This window comes from Lontra canadensis, unplaced genomic scaffold (assembly GCF_010015895.1).
Source record: "Lontra canadensis isolate GAN:19392208 unplaced genomic scaffold, GSC_riverotter_1.0 scaffold89, whole genome shotgun sequence".
Taxonomy (NCBI): Eukaryota; Metazoa; Chordata; class Mammalia; order Carnivora; family Mustelidae; genus Lontra; species Lontra canadensis.
In genome coordinates, this window is record NW_022631083.1 from 3,736,716 (window position 1) to 3,756,268 (window position 19,553).

Below are 19,553 nucleotides of genomic sequence, written 5' to 3' on the forward strand. Positions count from 1 at the left end.
AAAACCCTCTTTAAAATAACTCAGGTAAAAGGAAATAAAAACCACAGAATTTTTAGAAATTACTTTCATGAGAATATATATCAGAAATCTGTGGAATAGAGCTGGGTAGTGATCAGAAGCAGATTTATAGTGTCGAAGGCTTTTCTAATAAAGAGGAAAAGGAAGCAGACTAAGAATTCAACTCAGGCAGTTAGAAAAAAGGGCGGAGCTCTAAAATGAATTAGAGAGGGGCATCTAGTTGACACAATTCATTGGGCTCTTGATCTCAGATCAGGTGGTGATCTCAGGGTTGTGAATGGGGTTCTGTGTTGGGCTCCTACTTTAAAAAAAAGAGTAAATTAGAGAAAAGTATTAAATGGAAAACTATCTGAATAAGTAAGGGTTCAGTGAGGTGGCTGGATATAAAATAAATGAGAAATTAATAGCTTTATTAAATTATACTGCCTCTTTCCTTGGGTAGCTGAGAGCTGATTGCATAGATGATTACTCCTGCTCTGGGGGAGTCTGCACATAACAGGTAATGTGGAAATCATTAAGGAAAAAGAAGGACAAATTCAAATGGCACACAAAACAAAACATGGAAGAAAAATGGCTATGTGTAAAAATGACACATAAAATAGGAAGTGACAGATGTGAAAAAAATGTACCCTATAAACCAAATGATTGCTTTCTAAGTGTGTTTCAAATTAATAGGAAAAAGATGAAAGCTTCAACAGAGGAACAGATTATCTTAGAAGTATAAACGAAAATTGTTATGTGTTCTCGATTTGTCTAAGGTTTATGAATAACAGTGAATATTGATACAGTCTTGGGGAAATGGCACTGCTGGAGGGTAGATAAGTGGGTCCAGTCTCTTTCAAACTTTTAAAGCCGTAAAAACATACAGACCCTAACTCTTGGACCTAGTAATTCTATACATAGCCATATATCTTAAGGAAATACCCTTGTAGAGGGCCGACTGGGTGGCTCAGTCCATTTAAGTGTCTACCTGTGGCTCAGGTCATGATCCTGAGGTCCTGGGTTTGAGCCCTGTGTAGGGCTCCCTGCTCAGTGGGGAGCCTGCTTCTCCCTCTCCTGCTTCCCCCTGCTTGTGTGTGTGCTCTGTCTCTTTCAAATAAATAAGATCTTTAAAAAAAGATAAGGAAAGAATATACCCCTGTAGAAAAAAGGGGCAAAGGACATTTCATAGTAGTTCATGAAGTAATTGTTCACAGAATGTGGTCCTCAAACCAATAGCATGAACACTACCTGGGAACTCAGAAGAGCAAATTCTTGGGCCCTGCTCCATGCCTCTTGAATTAATTAGTCTCTGTGTTTGTGAGCCCCTCCATGAGTTTCTGAAGCAAGTCCAAGTTTGAGAACCACTGAGTTAGGCTAAACTGCTGTTTCAAGAGACCCCCACCCAAAGACCATTGCTTGAAAAGGCAGACATCACATGCTCTCATATGACAGTCCAGAGATGATCAGTCCAGGCTCGTGGACATCTCTGGTCGATGCAGTCATTTATGGACCTGGGTTCCTTCTGTCTTGTTGATCTTCCGTCCTCTTCCTGCTTGTCCGGAAGCTGAGTTCATGGACTCAGGGACTCACTTGCAGGCAGGGGGAAGACAGCTGAGGACCAATGATGCTTTGAGGGCCAGACCCCACAGCGACACACTTTGATTTCTTCTTACAGCCTATTAGCTCACCTTTAGTCACCTGGCCACCCTAGCAGTAAGAGAGAAAGGGAAATGTCACCCCTGCTCAACGGCCACATATGCAGCTAAAGCATTCTCCCCACGGAAGAGGGAAATCCTGGTTTAGGGGACAGTGTCTGCCCCTGTGGCATCCAGGAATCCATGAGATCCCTTTTTCATCATCCAGCACACTCAGTCCCTCCCTAGGCGAGACGGCTTTAGGTCCCATCAGCTGAAAGCGTGGGATTTCCAAGTGATGTGCAGAGCACCCCGTGAGGCTGGTCCCTTATGCTCTAGCAACAGATAAGCTGGCAGACAGGGCTGCCCACCCCACATGTATGTACAGTGGTGGAATACACAGGAAGCCACCACGATTGAAGTGTATTTGGAGGAAAGAGGAAGGAGCACTGGGGGATCACGTAGTGTAGAGAAGCCGTCAGATTCTGCTGGCAGTGATGGGGAAGGCCCGCAGTGCTTGGGTCAGCCCATCTGGCCACCCTCTGTTTTCTGGTCCACAGTCCCCCAGAGGCCCTGATTTTGCTCGTTGGGAGGTTCCTCGTTGTCCATCATCCTCATCAGCCACATCTGAAGTACAGGACCGTTTGTCCCCGAGGCTGTACCCAGTTCCTGCTGGTGCACACTTGGGGGCTCAGAGCTCCTTTAAAGGATCTCACAGTCACAGGTGTTTGTAAGCTGGGCTTGTCCTTTGGCAGTCCCGATCTTTCCAGGATAGTAGGCTTCGGGGCTGTTTGCTTCTAAATCAGCTCCACGTGAACTGATCTTGCTTAAGGAATTCTTCTACACAGAGATTTCTCACCTTTTTTTTTCCTGGCTTTTGACTTGGCTCATTCCTCTGTCCCTCAGTTTAATGGCCTGAGGTCCCATGAAACCACAGGCTGTGGGAGGGCAGCACCCTTACTCTGATCCCTGCAGTGGGCCTCGCCCCTATTGTCAGTCTTGACATGTGGCCTTCGAGAATGTCCCTCCTGCAATTTGGGACAAAAGACTGTTTCTCCAATATGGCACAGCCTCACATTTCTGGACTCTTAGTCAGTTTGGATTACAGGCCACAGGCAGAGCCTCTCTTGGCAAAGTCCCGTCCCTTCCACCTCCGCTTGAAAACCGGGTATTTCTCACCTGGGCTGAGCTTGGTGGGGTGGTATTTTGCAAAAGCTTCAGTAGCTGTCCAGCGTTTACCAACATTCTGCCTTTTTATGCCTGCTTCCTTTTGTGCTGCAGGCTTGGGAGCCCCTTAGTTTGCTTTCAGGCTTTACCAAATACGTTCTCAACTATTGAATCAAATATCTATCAATATTTGATACTTACCAAATATCGAATACCAAATGATGCCACGGCAAGGGGCGTTGGCTTTCCACATCTCACTGCCCATTTGCTAAGCCAGTGCCACGTGTTTTGGTGTTCACCTTCGGGTCCTCAGTCTTCTGTATTAGTTAAGATCAGGCGAAGTCACTGCGACAGAGGCCACAAAAAATTCAGTGGCGTAAACAGGATCAAAGCCTTTCTCCAGTAGCAGTCTGGAGGTGCGGGGTGCCACCTTGGCAGGGCAGCACTCCTCTCCATAAGTCATGTGGAAACCTGAATTCCCTCCATTTGGTTGAATCATCGGTGTGTACGTTCCGTGTCGCGCTGTCTGCATGGGCCTGGGGAACAGTGCACATGCGCTATGGTGTGCAGAGGGCGGGGAGGGGATGGAGAGGGGCTCTCCGAGGTCTTAAGGCTAAGATGCCGAAGTGCTACAGGCCACTTCCGCTTGCATCGGTTACTTCCAGACCTAGTCACGTGACCACATCTGGCTGCAAGGAAGACTGCAAACTCCTGCCCAGGAAGGAGGGAAAGGATTTGAAAGAACCCTTAGCAGTCTACACAGCCGTTAAAAATGAAAATAAAATTCTACTACATTAATAACAGTAGCTAGCATTTAGTAAGAAGTTTTTATTGTGAGTATGGCCTTATTTCATCCTTAGGATAAATGGATGAGGAAGCTCCTCTAAACCCCATTTTACAGATGAGAAAGCTGAGGCTGAGAGTACACTGTTCAGTGTTCAAACCCTGGTTGGTCTGACACCGGAGCAGGTGCTCTTAAACCACAGCTCTGTACTGCTGCTCACCTTACAGAAATGCAAGTTCAAACGTCATACTGGAAAGAGGACACGGTCTCATAGTACCTGACATTATGAGGGGACAGAGAAAAGGTATCCTTGCACCTTCCCCCGGTTGGAAAATTTGGCAGACTATTCCAACAGAGGTCATTAAAGCACATCTCCCTGACCCAGCAGTCTTACTTCAGGATTTTTCCTGAGGAAATGACTGGGAACTAAGATGTGTGTTCAAGAATGTTCACTGCAGTATTATTTGTCCCCAAACAAAACAAAACAAAACAAAACCCCCCACAAAGAAATACCCAAAATGCCCAGCCACAGAGGATTCAGTAAGTAAGTCTTACTAGTGTGTTTCTCAGGTGTGTCTGTTGTCAGGGAAAATGTGTGACTTTACTGAGTTTAAGAAGTACGTTACCAAATAACATATCCAGAATGGTACTATTACTAGGTTTTTATATTGATATATATATATTTATCAAAAATTGTGATAGGACATACAACAAAATGTTAACAGCAATTTCTGGGTGCTGGGATTGAGGTGTTTTGTTTTTTTTTTTCTTCTTCTTCTTCTTGTTTGCTTTTCTGTGCTTTCCCGGTTCTTAATGTGTTGTTTTTGTCAATAATTTTCAAACAATAAATGTGTGTGGGGGGTGTGTGTGTGAGAGAGAGAGAGAAGGATGGGTGGATATAGAAAAAAACTAGAAAGACATGTACTAAAATGTTAGGAATAGTTATTTCAGGTTGGTAAATTCAGATGTGATTTTTATTTTGTTCTTTGTGTTTTCTTTTTTCCAAGTATTGTTGTTGGTTTTGTTGTTGTTGTTGTTGCTGTTGTTTTTTTACGGTGGATGTGTACCACTTTTGTATTTAAAATAAATGTTATGAAATAAAAAATCTATTCTGTTAGTTTACATTTGTACTTTCTATTCACTTAAGAAAAAAACCCTGGAAATTATTCTAATCTTTTGTTTTAATGAATCACTGTAGAATGTGATAAGGTTAACTCCCAAGTGACTTTTCTCTTACTAGTCCAGAACTGGCTGAAAGCACAGTTGTAGCCAAAGTAAATGGTGAACTGTGGGACTTGGACCGTCCATTGGAAGGAGATTCCATTCTAGAGCTGCTTACATTTGATAATGAGGAAGCTCAAGCTGTAAGTATTTAAAATCCAATCAACAAAACAAACTTTGTATTATAAATGATATTATGCATGAAGACACACATTAAAGTCAAGAATGATGAGTTTTAACCTTCTAAGACTTAAAATTTGTTTATTGGTGTTTAGTATGTATTTCATGAGTTTCTATGGACTAAGTACAAATATATATCAATATATATCATTTTTTAAAATAATTGTTTCCTTATGCTGTAGTGCTTTATTTTAAAATCAATGTATATTCCAAATGAAGTTTAATAGATTCTTAAAAATGGGTCTACTTTATAATACAATATGTGTAGGAGAGTTTGAAAACATTACCAAAACTCAGATATCCTTTAAATAGTTATTAATGTACTATTCTGTAAAATAGATATCGGATTTTCATGTAGGTCTCTGATATGCATCGTTACCTTGACTTTGTAGTTTTCTCTTCACACAGCCCATTATCCACCTAAAACCTAACCTATTAGCTTAGGTTACATTAATCTTGAAACTTAGGCTAAATTTCTTGATTTATTAACCCAAACTTATAAGAAGCATATTATTATTACTTTTCCTTTTAAAACATGTGAGGTATAATAATCCAATAGCTAAATAATACAATATTAATAAAATCTCATTCAAAAGTGATTCAGAAAGAGCAATTTTTAGAAGAAATACATAGCATATATGTATTATTTAATTTTTCTTGTGAGTTGTTAACACCTGTCTCTTAACTTGATCTTAGATGTCATCCCTAGTCTTTAAAATTTTATAAATTCCCTCAGTCGGCTGACTAGCATCTAAGGCCTTGGAGGCACATATAAGCACTATAGGGCTGCGGTGGACAAAGCCTGGAGACTTCCACTTCCAAGAGTTTCAAGAGTTTCCATTCAGTGGGAGGAGGTAGTAAACAAGAAAACAAACAACTAAAGGTTTCAGATAGTGTCAGTTTCTGGAGAAGTCAAATGGGGGATGGAACCAAGAGCCTCCATGACAGCTGGCAGGGCAGTTAGTTTTGATCCTCAACTAAGGGCCCAGATCCCACCTGAAATCCTTCCTTAGACCTTCCCACACTGGCTCTTGGTTTATCTGCAGGTGTCCCTCCTGAGACTCTTTGAACTTTTTCAGCCTGCCAGCTACTAGGATGGTAGGGGATGGACGAACTACCAGCTTTAATGTTCTGTGGAGATGTGGGCATCTTTGGGGTTTTCCCTCCTTGCATTCAGTGACCTCATGAAAAAGAAAACATTTGTTATCACGGGAAACCTTTCTAGGGTGCTGAACCAGCAGGCCCCTCTGCTTGCCGTGCTCAGAACATGGTATCTGACATCAGATTGTAGGGTTTCCATAAATATGTGTGGTTGTTGATGCAAATAATAATAGGTAAACACATTCACCAAATGTTTATTTGCCAAACAATTACCGAGTGACCCTGGCCCCTCGAGTCCCCGGTTACCCTAGCACACAGGTAGGTTTTAATCCCTATTTTACAGATGAAGCTCAGAATGGCAAAGTAACTTTTCCAAGATCTTGATGCTTCTTTTAGTAACAAAGATTTTTGTTGTTGTTGTTCTGGGAATTTATTTTCCTGTTACTATGGACATATTAAGATACTGAAGTTAAAGCAGCTTATGAATATTTAGCACATATCCATGAAAAAGAAACCCTATAGAAAAGCAAATCTTGAGGGGCTCCTGGGTGGCTCAGTGGGTTAAAGCCTCTGCCTTCATCTCGGGTCATGATCTCAGGGTCCTGTGATCGAGTCCCACATCGGGCTTTTACCCCCTCTCTCTGCCTGCCTCTCTGCCTACTTGTGATCTCTCTCTGTCCAATAAATCTTAAAAAAAAAAAGAAAGAAAAGAAAAGCAAATCTTGAAAACTCAGATCTGAAACAATGAGAAATTAATGATTTTTTAAAAGCATTTTTTGCCTTATGGAAAAATTCAAGACCTTTTATATTGTAAAAAATGATTCTATTTGTAAGACTAGTTAGAGCATAATGTAACATACAGAAGAAACTCTTGCTGCCCTCTAGATAAGTTCATATAGAAAAACTACGGGAAGAATATTCCCGTAAGCTGATACATACGCACAACAGAAACAAGGGGCATTCTATAATATGGCAACAGCTTGCAAGTTTAAAACATAGCTAATGGTATTTCCTTTTGTGAGCATATTGTCCAGTAAAAGAATATATATATAGGTGTTTATTATTCTGCTTTAAATCTTTGGGGGAAGTCCCAGGGAAACCGGTGGTAGTAGTTTCTTCCAGTCCCTCAGGGCTTGATCGGGCTTCGCTGCCCAATTCAAAGGCCACTTCCCCCCCTCCCCACCAATCCTCTGGATCCTCTCAGCAGAAGTGACATTAACCCATGCCCTTCTTTTAAGGTCCTTCATGTCACCATTGCTTTCCTGGCTTCATTCCCACCCTTGGTTCTTTCTCAGTCTCCTGTGCTGGCTTTTTCTCCTTCATCTGCCAGCAGAGTGGAGAGTTCCTCCGTGCTCAGTCATGGCACCCTCTGTCTTTAGATTCCCATTCCAAGCTGCCCAGTCTGTTCACAGTCCGCTGACAGTTCTTCTGTCTGTAGCAGGACACGTCTCAGTCTTGTGTACACTGCTGCCCGTGGGATAGCTCCATCCAGAGAGATCGTACGGGGATCTTCAGCATGGCCACGGTGGAACCCTTGATTGTGGCCCCAGAATGGATTTCTTCCCTGTCTGCCTTCTCAGGGTACACCTCCACGCCACACCTGAGGCTCAACGTGGAGTCTCGGAGGCTGTGTGTGTTCACTGCCTGCTCCCTCCACAACAGTCTCGAATTAATTAGTAAGCCATTACTTTCCTGCCGTGTCTTGAATCTGGCCACTTCTCCCATCTCCACTGCCACTCCATCCAGAGTCTACGATGGCATTATTCTAGCACAACCTGGGAAAACTGCCCACCTGCTGTCCTGTTCCCCTAAAGTCCCTTCCCGTACTGCTACCAAATGATGTTTCAAAATGTAAATTGAATGATTCCTTTTCTGCTTAAAGCCCTTCACTGCATCTCATTGCATTTAGAGTAAAACTCAGCCTCCCTCCTCCCCAGCCACCTCCCCCACCCCAGCTCCGCCCCAGGCTTGCGTGGTTGCTGGCCCTTTCTTCCCTCCGAAGCCTTTCTCAGGCTACCCTGCTTTGTCCCTTACATGTTAGCCACATAGGCCTTCCCGACTCCCTGTGCAGGCAGAGCCTTCACTGTTAGTCTTCATGACAGTGCCCTGTCCATCTCCCCTTAAATGCTCTTCTCACCTTGTGATTATGCTCTTGACCTAGTTTGTTGATGCTTATCTCTCCCACACTGTGCTGCAAACTGCATGAGGGTGGTGACTCCTTTTCTTTCACTGTTGTATCCCCAGCACCTGACTCAGTATTCGGCTCAACAAATATCTAGGTGTGGACAACTCACTAAAGAAGAGACTTGGGTTCATGCTGACAGTTACTCTGCCCTCCCAGCACCATCCGGAGCAAAGGGGCTGTGCCCAGGGACTGACACTCTGGGGCTGTTTGCAGATCCTACCCCAGCCTAAGGCTGCGGGTTGGGATTGCACGTAGCCTGCCCAGCCAGCCAGCTACCTCCGTTTCGATCAATTTTATTTGTCAAACAGCTTTCTCACTGTAATGTTTCCTATTTTTATTTTATTTATTTATTTTTATTTTTATTTATTTATTTTTTAAAGATTGTATTATTTATTTGACAGAGATCACAAGTAGGCAGAGAGGCAGGCAGAGAGAGAGGAGGAAGCAGGCCACCTGCTGAGCAGAGAACCCGATGCGAGGCTCGATCCCAGGATCCTGGGATCATGATCTGAGACAAAGGCAGAGGCTTTAACCCACTGAGCCACCCAGGCGCCCTGTATGTTTCCTATTTAATAAGGGAAAGGAGGGGCTGCCAGGGAACTCCACTGTCTTGCTTCTTTGGCACCTCTCTGATGACTTCGGTTAGCTTTAGTTTATCCGTAAGCCAACCATTCCTTGGGCATTCAAAACCAGATTCAAAACCCAACTTTCTGACTTTGTAGACCTGTAGAGCAGCCCATGGACGGTGGTAAAAGAATTCATGTGTGGGCTGCCCGGGGCTCTCAGGCAGCCAGCCAGCATTCCCAGGCCACACTTGTCTCCTTCCAGAGCAATCTTGTCAAAATCAGTTCAACCTGTGAAGACTGCCGTGTAGACACAAGCTACTCTGGTCCCCTGCATTCAGCTTAGAGGCTGTCCCTGGACAGAAAAGGAAGGAAACTGGTGTCTGTCACGCCTTGCTTCCACACTGGGTGGCTACTCCGCTCAGCGTCCCAAGCGGGTGGTGGAGGCTTTCACGACCGCTCTGCGAGTGAAGACACCCAGAAGTGGTTTCAGATCTGTGCTTACAGCTGCGACTCAGGACAGCAGTTCACACTAGAACCCAGCTTGTGGCCCTGGTGTAATTGCCAGGAGCTCTCAGAAAGTATTCTCTTCAACAGGAGCATTAAAGTGTTTCTTTTTCTTTTTCTTTTCTTTTCTTTTTTTTTTAAGATTTTTCTTTACTTGTTTGGCAAAATCACAAGCAGGCAGAGCAGCAGAGGGAGAGGGAGAAGCAAGAGCCCCACTGAGCAGGGAGCCCGATGTGGGGCTCGATCCCATCACTGACTGAGCCACCCAGATGCCCCCATTGAAGTGTTTCTTTTCAGACTGATGTTGTTCTGTGTCTTGGCATTTGTCCCCTTAAAGGGGATCCGCTTGCCTCCTTGTGTGATGGGACTGACAGTTTTCCATGCCGTCATTGCAATAGCTGCTGGCCTCTGTGTTCCCCGCAGGTGTACTGGCACTCCAGTGCTCACGTCCTCGGGGAGGCCATGGAGCTCTACTACGGAGGCCACCTGTGCTATGGTCCACCCATTGAAAATGGATTTTATTATGACATGTTCATTGGAGACAGGTAACACCACTGCAGAGCCACTTCTGAAGGCATGCGTGTATCATGGTTACATATTAATTTAGTGAATGTGTCTATGTTATGTAACTTGAGTATAGACTGGGTATGTTGGAATATTATTTTTTTATGAATTTAGATTCCAGAGCAGCTTCTCCAACTTTCTTTCTTCTCCCCAGAAGGAAGTGATATACCATTTATCTCACATGAGACCTGCCAGAGCCTAGTACTAACTTAAGAACAGAATCCCAAATGTAATCCCCAGAGAGCGGTTGGTTCAGTTTCCGCTCCATGATAATGAAGGGTGCTACCCACTTTGGCCAGACATCTCGCTCAGATAAGTACTAGGCAGAGAAGACACAGAGGCCTCACCTTCAGTAGGTCTGTGCTTGAAATCACTAGCCACAGGCCCAGCCCCAGCCCACCAGCTGTATCCCCATGGCTCTTAAGGACTAGATGCCAAAGGTGAAACCCTAGGGCCTTCCCATTTCCGTCCCTCCCTCAATCCAGTTCTTCCAGTTCTATCTCCTAAATAGTTCTCCTACTCTCCCCTCTTCCTTCCTACTTCTGCCTCATTTAGACCCATGATGTCTCTTGCTGGATGACTTTGGTACATTTTGTCCTTAACTTTCACCACCGCACTGAGCACCCAGTACTCATTCAACAAGATTTTCGGACCACCTATCTTGTGCTCTGTGCTTGGTGCTGGTGATGCAGCAGGGAGCAGATTAGTCTGTTCCTGTGGAGATCACAGTCTGTTTAGCTTACACGAGAAACAAACTAACAGCCATCTACTGTCAGGTGGTGATGAGTGGTAGGGAGGAAAAGAAGCCAGGTAGGGGGAGGTGTGTGCCATGACACGTGGTCAGGAAGGGGGAAAGTGGTGCTGAAGCAGGGACCCAGACGGAGGAAGGGAGCATGTTCTGAGGCTGGTGTCGGGGGTGGGGGGCGGGGAGTGTATTTATGGACATTTGGGGGAAGAACATTCTAGGCCTCTGGAACCTCCTGGTGTGGGCCTATGCCTGGCTTGTTTGAGGAAAGGCAAGGAAGCCGGCGTGGGTGAAGGGGAGTGAGAGTAAACCAGGGAACAGGTGAAGGGGGTCAGCCTCTGGCTCCCAGAGGCCCATTCCCTGCGAGTGCCAGACTGGACACTGCAGCTCACACCCACAGATCTGTCCCCAGCCCTGATTCTGTAGTCACTGAAGGCGGGGATTTGTGGGCACTTACTACAGCTCTTTTGAACAAAAGTGTCAATGCATGAAGTACAAGCTAGACCGCACGAAAAACAGGCCTCAAAAGAGCTTACACTCTAACCCAGGAGGATCCTAACTGGGCTTTTCAAATTGTGGAGAACTGCGGGCAAATCATTTCCTCTGCCAGAGGTCTCCCTCAGGATTCTTCTTTGAGCAATGAGTAGATCTGCCGTGCCTGTGGACGTCTAACTCTCTGAAGGCCTGGTGCAGTAAAACACAGAATTCCTCAGTGCAGACAGCCTGTTGCTAAGTGACAACGGTCCACAGAAAGGACATCGCAGGACGTCTGAGAAATCTGTGTTGACCCTCCCTTGCTCTTCTTTTTAGGGCGGTGTCCAGCACGGAACTGTCAGCCTTGGAGGACATCTGTAAGACCATCATCAAAGAAAAGCAGCCTTTCGAAAGACTGGAAGTCAGCAAGGAAGTGCTCCTCGAAATGTTTAAGGTGATTTCGGGAAACTCTTTAGAATAAGAAAAACTTTTGCCAGGAATATTAAAAATGATTAGTTGACACAGACAGCTTTCTTTTTTTTTTTTTTAAACAGATAATTGAGTGTTGCTTGCCACCTTGTTCCAGACAGTTTGGCAGCCTACCGTGAGGTGGTCCCTAGTCACCCAATGTGATATGTCCCTACTGAGTCCCAAACATTTCATTTTATTTTATTTTTTTTTAAGATTTTATTTATTTATTTGACAGAGAGAGAGAGATATCACAAGCAGGCAGACAGGCAAGCAGAGAGAGAGGGGGAAGCAGGCTCCCTGCTGAGCAGAGAGCCCAATGTGGGGCTCGATCCCAGGACCCTGAGAAAATGACCTGAGCCAAAGCAGAGGCTTAACCCACTGAGGCACCCAGGCGCCCCTGGAATATTTTAATGCAGATATATGTAGGTGGAGGACCAGCTGAATAATTTTCACGTGTGTGTTTATAAATGAGATCAATTTTGGGTATTATTAATATTCTGACTGCTAAATTCAATGCCACTTCTGCTTTCTCTTTATATTATTTTGACCAACATATGTAAATATATTCCTCATCTAATTTAATTTTTATTTATTTATTTTTGAGAGAGAGTGAGTGTGTGTGTGCACACATGTGAGCAGGGGTGGGGGATGGGGATGGAGAGGGGCAGAGGCACAGGGAGAGAATCTTCAGCAGGCTCCGCACCCAGCCCAGACTGGAGCCTGACAGGGGACTCAGTCTCACAGCCCCGAGATCATGACCGTAGCTGAAATTGAGAGCCGGATGCTTAACCAACTGAGCCATCCAGGCGCCCCCTGGTTTTATTTTTGAAATCATATCAGAGAAAGCATGTGATTTGAATATGTAAGACTATTAGTTCTGTGGGCTGGAATTAAGATATAGGTTTGGGCTAGGTAAAGTTGCAGCTTCTCGTGTGTGTGTGTGTGTGTGTGTGTGTGTGTGTGTGTGAAAATCTGCAAACTAGAAAATTTTATTATGTTAACCATTTTTAAGTACATTCATATTGCGCAACCATGACCACCATCCATCTACAGAGCTTTTTTCTCTTTTCCACCTGGAACCCCACGCCTAATAAACACGAACTCCCCTTTTTCTGCCTCTACAGATTTGACTACCCTAAGAATGTATAAGTGGAATCATATGATATTTGTCCTTTTGTGACCTCCTTCTTTCACTAGCATTATGTCCTCAAGGTTCGTCCATGTTGTAGCCTATGTCAGAATTTCCTTCCTTTTGAAGGCTGAATAATACTCCGTCGTATGTATCGACTGCATTTTTTGTTCATTCATTCATCTGTTGGTGGACACTTGGGTTGTTTCCACCTTTTGACTATTCTGAAAAGTGTCTCTGTGAACATGGCTGTGCAAATATCTGTTCTAGCCCATACTTTCAGTTCTTTGGGGTCTATACCCAGAAGCTGCTGGATCATATGGAAATTCTCTGCCAACTGCCAGAATGTCCGCCACAGGAGCCGCATCACCATTTTACATTCCCATCAGTGGTGCCCAAGTGTTCCAATTTCTCTACATCCTCGCCAGCACTTGTAGTTCTCTGTTTTGGTGGTGGTAGCCATCCTAATGGGTGTGAGGTGGTATCTCATTGTGCTGTTGATTTGCGTTTCTTGGATGAGGAGTCATGTTAAGCATATTTTCATAGACCTGTTGGCCAGTTGTGTGTCTTATTTGGGGAAATGTCTATTCCAGTCCTTTGCCCACTTTGTAATTGGGTTGTTTGTTTTTTATTGTTGAATTATAGGAGTTCTTTATATATTCTGGATATTAATCCTGTATCAAATACGTGATTTGCAATTATTTTCTCCTATTCTGTGGGTTGCCTTTTTGCAGCTACTCTTAAGGACTAAACTTAAATGTCTGTGAAGAAAAGTGATTTGATTTAAACATGTAAGTATGAAACATACTCATGTTTCATAAAAGTTAAATCATACAAATCTATTTTTTTCTCTCAACAATTATCCCCTTTAAATAGTCATTTAATAAAAAGTACCTGGCACAAAGGTAGTAGTGATGAAAGCAGGAAAGAAAGGAAAAGTGTCTGCTGAGTTTTTAATGTAATGATAGGACCATTTTCTATAAACTTTGTTTTCATTTTATGCAATAGAACAGCCGTGTCCTCAGAGTTTTATTTATTTTATGTTGTTAAAATTGGAATCTTCTAACCTGAATGTGAGACCTAAAACCATAAAAATCCTGGAGAGCGCAGGCAGGATTCCTTTTGACAGAGGCTGTAACAGCTTCTTTCTACCTATGTCTCCTGAGGTAAGGGATATAAGAGCAAAAATAAACTATTGGGACTACATCAAAATAAAAAGCTCCGTATGACAATGGAAACAATCAACAAAATAAAAGGCAGCCTATTGAATGGGAGAAGATATTTGCAAATAACATATCTGATAGAAAGTTAATATACAAAATATATAAAGAACTTATCAAACAGCACCCCAAAAAAGAGTAATCTGATTAAAAATGGGCAAAAGACATGGATAGACATTTTTCCAAAGAAGACATCCAGATGGCCAATAGACACACAGAAAGATGCTCATCATAACTCATCACCAAGGAAATACAAATCAAAACTCCAATGAGGTATCACCTCACACCTATCAGAATAGCTAAAATCAACAACACAAGAAATAGAAAGTGTTGGCAAGGATGTGGAGAAAGGGGAACCCTGTTGTCCTGTTGGTGGGAATGCAAACTGACGCAGCCACTCTGGGAAGCAGTCTGTGGGTTCCTCAGAAAATTAAAACTAGAACTACCTTAGGATCCAGGTAAATACTAATCCACAAAAATACTAATTCAGAGGGATACATACATCCCAGTGTTTATAGCACCACTATCTACAATAGCCAAAATATGGAAACAACCCAAGTATCCATCAGCTGATGAACAGATAAAGAAGATGTGGTTTATAAACCTACAATGGAGTATTATTCACCCATAAAAAAGAATGGAATGTTCCCTAGGAAGACATGGATTGAGCTAAATAAGTCAGAGAAAGACAAATGAATGATTTCACTCATATGTGGAATTTAAGAAACTAAACAAATGAGCAAAGGGAAAATAGAGAGAGAGAGAGAGAGAGAGAGAGAGAGAGGCAACCCAAGAAACACTCTTAACTACAGAGAACAAACTGATGGTTACCAGAGGGGAGGTGGGTGGGGGGATGGGTGAAATAGGTGATGGGGATTAAGGAGGGTACCTGTGATGAACACCGGGTGATGTATGGAAGTGATGAGTCACTATATTGTACACCTGAAACTACTAACTGAAATTTAAATAAAAACTTAAAAGAAATACATTTTGGAAATGAGATGAAAAAAAATCAGAATCTTCTAGAACAGTGCTGTTCAATAAAAATATAATGTGATAATGATATACTATATATGTTGGCTAATTGAATTTAAATAAAAAATTAAAAAAATAAAAATGTAATGTGATATACAAATCTGAGCCACATATGTGATCTTAAATTTTCTGGTAGCCGCATTCTAACAGCAAAAGAATGGTGGGATTAATTTTTATAACAAATTTAACCCACTATATCAAAAATATCACTTCAGTCTGTGACCGACATCAAAGTACTTAATAAGTTATTTTACATCTTGTCTTTCACGGTAAGAAATCCCTTGCGTTTTGCGCTTAAGCTCATCTCATTTCAGACTGGTTCCATTGCGAGTGCCCTGTAGCCACTCGGGCTCGTGTCTCCTGGCTTGGGCACTACGGCTCTCAGCTGTGAGCTCATGGTATTTCTCGGGTCTCAGCAGCTAGAGCACAGTAGACAGCCATTCAGTGTCTGTTGAAGAAAGTTAAAGTTTTTCTTTCCACTTAAATATTTTACATAATAATATGCAAATATGTTTTTCTTTGTAGTACAATAAATTTAAGTGCCGCATCCTAAATGAGAAAGTGAACACGCCAACTACGACAGTTTACAGGTAAAGTGTGTGTCAATTTTAAGCATTGCTCGTGGTAAGCTTGAAGGTGTGAGAAGTAGAAGCAGTTGGTCTTCGGGTGGATGGTGTATTTGTAAATTCTCGTGGTTGATGTACTACTTGGGTTTGGGACTCCAAAATGTTATCCGCAAAGGGAAATTACTCCCTCTTCGTTTGTATTTATCAGGCTGTTGCTAAACCCTGAATTTTTGTTTCCTGGACATTAGAGGTGATGGCACCTTTCCCCCCATGGGTGAGACTGTGTTTGCCCAGTGCCTTACATTTTAGTGGGGACTGTTAAGGAAGGGAGTTTTGTTTTGTCCTCCCATATTCTTATTAATGTGGCAGTGAGAGTTGTTGAGGCCATCTTTATTCCACAGTGATTTTTCTGCCTCTCACCACACTCCCTGTTTCCTGGAGTCCAAGAGCATTAACTTTCATGCATTAGCTGGATGTTCGTGATGAAACATAATGAAAGACAATGTGTTTTGGGAACCAAAGGCAAATCAAATAGTAGGAAGAGGCAAGTGAAGTCGGTACCACATGACTTAGTTCTGTTCCTTTAACCTCTGAGCCCCTTTTTTATTCATGCATTTTTTTAAAGCTACCTGACAGGTACTTGCTATCCTCCATGTCTGTGTGCTCTGGGGCAGGCTGGCTGCTTCTGTGACCTTCACGGTCCCATCTTAGAAGATCTGATGTCATTATCATATGGTTTCACTTATTTGTGGAGGATAACAAATAGCATGGAGGACATGGGGAGTGAGGGGAAGGGAGTTGGGGGAAATTGGAAGGGGAGGTGAACAATGAGAGACTATGGACTCTGAAAAACAATCTGAAGGGTTTGAAGAGGTGGGGGGGTGGGAGGTTGGGGGAACCAGGTGGTGGGTATTAGGGAGGGCACGGATTGCGTGGAGCACTGGGTGTGCTACAAAAACAATGAATACTGTTATGCTGAAAATAAATTAAAAAATGTTTATAAAAAAAAAATAAGAAGATCTGATGTCTATGTAATTGAAATCACAGCTATCCTCCTAAGGGCATTTACTTCCCACAGTCAAGTGTTTATGGTTCTGGGGATTAATTGTGCTGTAAGTCAAGTCATCTCGCCTCTAAGCAAAGCTATGCACAGGGCATTTCTTGCATTATAATATGAACTCATTGTCCTTTGACATTGAAACAGGATAGATACCTGCTTGCCTTATTTTTTTCATTCTCCAATGACCTGATAAGGTTTTATTATTCATTACCTGTATTTCAAATTAATGTTAGAATATGCATTTAAAAGCTTAAAGATACACAAAGAAATAGAAAGGATATGCTGTTTTAAAATTCTGGCTTCTAATACTTGAGGCTTTTTGGTTATTTCTTTGAGCCTTACTTAGGTCAACACTGGCACTTCTTATTCTGCCAGTTTAATTTTTGGAAAATGAATTGCTTTTCTTTCTATAGGGTTATTTAGAGTATTGAAGTCTTTCGTGCTAATTAGGAATTCCTTCCATTCCTCTGAGTGTTGGTTTACTACTTCCATTTTGGGCAGAGAACAATACAGCCTGGTCATTCAAAGAAATGATATTTTCATCTTTAAAGCTTATTTCATTTTGGTGAATAAGCCAGTCCCTCTATGTATTCATTGTTATTTTTAACCTTTTAAGCAGTGAATTTTAAAAATATTTAAATTGGTTACAGTAGTTAAGGAACAACTCACTTTCTTTATTAAATTTTCCTTAAATTAATTGATTTTTAAGGACCTCCCCTCTGACTGTTACACAGATGTATAAATACTGTGTCATTTGTATTTTAAATGTTTCTGTTCTTGGGAAAAAAGTCTGCTTATTAAGGTTTGGGGGTCCTTGTTTGTTAGAGGTACGAGTGAATTCCCAGCAACAGTATTAGGCGCCTTTTGTTTTTTTGTTTGTTGTGTTTTGTTTTTGAAAGAGAGAAAGAGAGGGCATACGCCGCCAGTGAGGAGGGGACAGAGGGAGAGAGAGAATCTTAAGTAGGTTCCATGCCCAGCACATGATGCGGGGCTTGATCGCTTGGCCCTGAGATCATGACCCGAGCCAAAATCAGGAGTAGGACAATTAACCAACTGAGCTACCCAGGAGCGCCACCAAGTGGGTTGTTTTTTTTTTTTTTTTTGTTATTGTTTTTGTTTTGTGTGTGTGTGTTTTTAATTTCTTTTCAGCTTAACAGTATTCATTGTTTTTGCACCACATCCAGTACTTAATGCAATACTTGCCCTCCCTAATACCCACCACCTTGTTTTAATAGTGGTGTCATCTCTGACACCACTTTTAAACTTTGGCCCGAGAGTTGCACTGTTAGTCAGTGTTCTGTTTTAGTAAACCAAAAGACAAGTAAGCATTTTGTCATAATGTCAGAGGGCCTAAAAACAAATAGGACACTCTTGAAATTTATTTACTTTTAAACAGCCCTGATTTTTTTTCTTTTATATATTTCCTCAAATTTTCTTTTTTTAAAATTTAAGTTAATTTAATTTTTTTTCAGTGTTCCAAAATTCACTGTTTATACCCCACACCCAGTGCTCCATGGAATACGTGCCCTCCTTAATACCCACCACCAGGCTCACCCAACCCCCACCTCCCCCAAAACCCTCAGATTGTTTTTCAGAGTCCACAGTCTCTCATGGTTTGTCTCCCCCTCTAATTTCCCCCAACTCCCTTCTCCTCTCCATCTCCCCATGTCCTCCATGTTATTCCTTATGCTCCACAAGTAAGTGAAACCATATGATAGCAGACTCTCTCTGCTTGACTTATTTCACTCAGCATAATCTCTTCCAGTCCCGTCCATGTTGATACAAAAGTTGGGTATTCATCCTTTCTGATGGAGGCATAATACTCCATTGTATATATGGACCATATCTTCTTTATTCATTCGTCCGTTGAAGGGCATCTTGGTTCTTTCCAACTGTTTGGCGACTATGGCCATTGCTGCTATGAACATTGGGGTACAAATGGCCCTTCTTTTCACTACATCTGTATCTTTGGGGTAAATACCCAGTAGTGCCATTCAGGATCATAGGGAAGCTCTATTTTTAATTTCTTAAGAAATTTCCACACTGTTTTCCAAAGTGGCTGTACCAACTTGCATTCCCACCAACAGTGTAAGAAAGTTCTGATTTTTTTTAAAAGGTTTTATTTATTTATTTGAGAGAGACGGAGAGAGAGTGCACACACATGCAGGGGAGAGGAGCAGAAGGAGGGAGGGAGGGAAAAGCAGACTCCCCGCTGAGCAGGGAGCCTGATGCAGGGCTCAATCCCAGGACTCTCGGATCATGACCTGAGCGGAAGGCAGAGGCTTCATCGACTGAGCCACCCAGGCGCCCCAGACCTGATTTTTAAGAACAGGTTTAGGTCTACAGCAAAATGGAGAAGGCACAGCAATTTCTCCTGTACCCCTCCCTCACACATGCACAGCCTCACCCACTCTCAACACCCCCCACAAACTGACACATTAGTTACAAGTGATGGACCTTCATGTGATGGACACGTCACAGTCACAGAGAGCCCAGAGTCTGCATCATGGTTCACTCTTGTTGGGCTACCTTCTGTGGGTTTGGTGAAGTTTATTTTTAGAGTGAGTTATCAAGTTAGTGCATTTTGTATAAATTGCAGGTAATTTTGGTTTTGAAAGTTAGTGTAGAGCAGGGGAATGACTTTTTGATTTTATGAAAGTGGAAGGTTTTTAAGAGCCTTGGGATATGACATTGAAAAGTCGGGTCTTTATGTACAGTTACTTTCAGAAGATTATGTAACTTTTGAATTTTTAAAAAAAATTGTATTTACTTATTTGAGAGATAGACAGTGAGAGAGAGCATGAGAGGGGAGAAGGTCAGAGGGAGAAGCAGACTCCCCATGGAGCTGGGAGCCAGATGCAGGACTCCATAGCTGGATTCCGGGATCATGACCTGAGACGAAGGCAGTTGCTTAACCAACTAAGCCACCTAGGAGCCCTGTAACTTT

At 42.7% G+C, this 19,553-nt stretch overlaps 1 protein-coding gene across 2 annotated transcripts in view; it reads left to right on the forward strand.

Moving 5' to 3' along the window:
• The window catches only part of TARS3 (threonyl-tRNA synthetase 3), a 59,343-nt gene that overhangs the window by 4,171 nt on the left and 35,619 nt on the right, over window positions 1-19,553 (forward strand). For both annotated transcript variants that reach the window (XM_032835978.1, XM_032835980.1), the window contains 4 exons: window positions 4,826-4,949; window positions 9,766-9,887; window positions 11,462-11,579; window positions 15,506-15,570. In XM_032835978.1, the coding sequence (XP_032691869.1) occupies window positions 4,826-4,949; window positions 9,766-9,887; window positions 11,462-11,579; window positions 15,506-15,570 (429 nt within the window). The remainder of the gene's footprint in view (window positions 1-4,825; window positions 4,950-9,765; window positions 9,888-11,461; window positions 11,580-15,505; window positions 15,571-19,553) is intronic.